The 3303-nt window shown below is 37.5% G+C and overlaps 1 protein-coding gene across 1 annotated transcript; it reads right to left on the minus strand.

Moving 5' to 3' along the window:
* Window positions 1–975: 975 nt before the first annotated feature.
* Window positions 976–2319, minus strand: LOC113315427 (F-box protein At3g07870-like). Its single transcript, XM_026563703.1, has one exon. It carries the CDS (start codon window positions 2317–2319, stop codon window positions 976–978), a length of 1344 nt encoding a protein of 447 aa, XP_026419488.1.
* Between the last annotated feature and the right edge of the window lie 984 nt (window positions 2320–3303).

The following is a 3303-nucleotide window of genomic DNA, read 5'->3' on the forward strand; positions in this document are numbered from 1 at the left end:
ATTTATTTTTTTTACGTATTTTAAGTGAAAAGGTTCTGTAAATTACAGTTTAATATTATTTATTTTTTCATACCCCTTTTATGATCTAGTATGGATGTACCAGAGAAATGTTGGCACAACTTATTTCGATCTTTTACCTACAGAAAATGCAGTGTGTTTGAGTTTAACGCGGAAAATTGATGCAATAAACCAATGCTTCGTATTTCTTTACTAGAGAAAAACACGACTGATCAGCTTCAAAGAATTATCCACCACATGACTCGACTTTTTTTATGGTCATCTACTGTTTGTTCTGACTTCTGAGGACCAAGGATTGACAGGAAACAGTGGAAGTATGTTATAGTTCATCTACTGCTTGCATTCTCTTTGGTTTTCTTAGATTTTTTTGATATTACCTGATCTCATCGTATTTAGATCAACTGATGGTGCGAGTCGATCAGTGGATCACCTGGGTTTACGATGAATGCTCAAAAAGTTTAGCACACAAGTTAAGATATTTGATAACGAAGTTTAACAGTAGAAAGCCTCTATTTTTGTGGAACAAATGAAGTGAAATTTAGCTAGTACAGCAACCCAGGTAGCACAAGCTGAAATTAGATTTGCATAGTTCTGCATTTATTAAGAAATACAGAATTCACCAGGTGGGAAAGACATCATCGGACTAATTTTACCTTGCTATGCAATATCGAACCACCGATAATTCAGTTCCGAAGATACAAAAATACACGACAAATTAAGCCAACATAATGCGCTGAATAGTGTTCTATTGTGATACATGCAAAGAACAATGTCTTACTCAAAAGTGCAGAAGGTTTTAAAGCAAGAGATATGATTTTCAATTACTAATAGTTCCTAAACATAAGCTCTAAAACAACATCAAGAAGAAATACAATTCAAAAAACAACCAACTTCTACATTACACTACTTGAAATTAGACACCGATTTCCTTAAACATCTACTACCTGCAGCTATATCTCAATCGCTGTCTGGATCATAATCATCAACATCCATGGCTCTCGCTATTTTCTTAGTCTTCTCTCCAAGAGCTTTCAATGAAACAATGCTGTTGATGTGCGGTATGGACTCAATCAAGGGATAAGTTAATGTTTCGAACAGCATATCTGTGTTAAGATCCACAAGTTTTTTGAATTCTCTGGTTTGGGGGTCATAAGACATGAGAGTCTCATAATTGGACCGCAACAGAAGTTTACCACTCAATGTCAGGGAAATAGGCCAATAGACATCCATAAACTCATTTGACTGACATGATATGCTAAACATATTTGCCCATTCACTGTTATCCTTCTTGAATGACCATATGTCAAGATTTTTACCATCATGGGCATTGACAACACATAAATACCCTCCCAAAACTTGCAGAGTATAAAAGTTTTTCTCACCAGGGCGAAAACAGGGTGGAGATGGGAGCAAACTGAACCTCTCATCTGCCAAGTCGAAGGAAACAACATTCCACGCTTCATCCAGCCAATGAAGAGCACCATTGGCAAGTATACCCCGAGATGGAATGTAAATCGCACTTTTGTTATCTGACCAAGACTCACAATTATCAAGGACGGAGCGTGAGCTATTGAAACGCTGCAATGAATAAGGACATTCTCCTATGTTTCTCCACCCACTTCCGCTACCCAAAGTATAAACCTGAACTTGACCCTTAGGTTGGTCTACGCTCCTCAGCCGCGGGTCAGCACAGTAGATCCTAACAACTTTGTATTCATCAATGACAGGATTATATCCAAACCCACTCACAATAATACCATCCAAATAAGTTGTTTTCTTAAACTCAACATTCTTCTTGTTTCTAGCAATCACTGAGAATCTTGGAAGAGTAATTTGTTCTCCAATGTTAGGATTACAGATGTAAATAGGATCATCGATATGGTGTGTGAAAGGTACAGAGAAACAAACTAAACCGTTACAAGACCCAACCATTGCATTTGTACCAAAACGCTTACGAATGTGAGGATGATTAACAGTTTTAAGAAACATACATAAATTTTCTCTATTCTCATCATAATCTCCATAATAAAGTCTACTTTTTTCCTCTATAGTTGAGAACAGAAAACTGACCTTAGTATCAGAATAACCACCATCAAGTTGTTGCTGGCGGAAGTGAATCTGAGCAAAGGAAGGGTTTTGAATAGCTTTACACCATGATTTGGATACAAATTTGGAATCCAACACTGAATCAAACGGTAATCTAGAAAGTATGTTTAAGCTGATTTCATTTGGGATAGGTTTAATGATCGAATTGGTTTCAGCATCATCTGCTTTTCTCTTTCTTCCACTTGTTTTCTTCATTTCTCTGAACAGAAGTTAAAACTGAAAGTTTGAAACCCTAACTTTATCTTTCCGTTTCTAGGAAACAATTCAGGAGAATTCAAAATCTCCTCCCGCCACAAAAAGATGTTTTCCCTCCAAAGAATCCCCGCAAAAATTCCCCCCCTCCCAAATCTTGAGTTTTGCGGCCTCGAAATCCCGATCATCAATCTTTGGAGTATGGGAAGTGTGCCAGTCAAAGAATCATATACCAAGGCACGAATTAGAAGTGACCCCATTTGGCTGGGCAGCATGGGTGAAAATGGTTCACAAATGTCTTGTACTTCCTAACTGGCGTTACATCTAGAGCTGGCAAACGGGCGGGGTGGGTTTGGCTCGTTGCGGGTTACACAGATTCGGGTTAACACGGGTTGAAATTTGCGGGCCGAAATTCTTCATGGGTTATCATTTCTTTAATCCGTGCACGTAACGGGTTAAACTTGCGGGTTCACAGGTTAGCCCGCCCGTTTGCAAGCTCTAAATTTGACAGAGTTTCCTCCGATTTCTGGTTTATTTCCAAATTTAGGCCATCTAAAACTCCTTCTTTTGTTATACAGTTATAGAATTGTATTAATGCTTATAGTATGCTTACTGAATGTTGTTTTATATAGGTGGAATTCAACTTATCTCATGTTGGACAGTTGTCTTGTTTATAGAAGTGTTTTCGCTCATTTGAAGGAGGTGGATCCAGACTATGAAGACTGTCCAACTGATGAAGAATGGGAGTAAATTGAAGTTGTCACAAATTTTTTCAAGACGTTTTATGATCTCACAACTTTATTTTCTGGTAGTAAGTATCCTACTTCCAATCTATATTTTTAAGGAGTTTGTCAAGTTCAGGTGTTACTAAAAAAAAGAAAGCACAAATGAAATTGAATATATTAGGGACATGGTAAAAGAGATGCACGAAAAATTTGACAGTTATTGGACGAACTTGAGTCCTATATTGGCTATGGCACTTGAATT

This window comes from Papaver somniferum, chromosome 10, assembly GCF_003573695.1.
Source record: "Papaver somniferum cultivar HN1 chromosome 10, ASM357369v1, whole genome shotgun sequence".
NCBI lineage: Eukaryota > Viridiplantae > Streptophyta > Magnoliopsida > Ranunculales > Papaveraceae > Papaver > Papaver somniferum.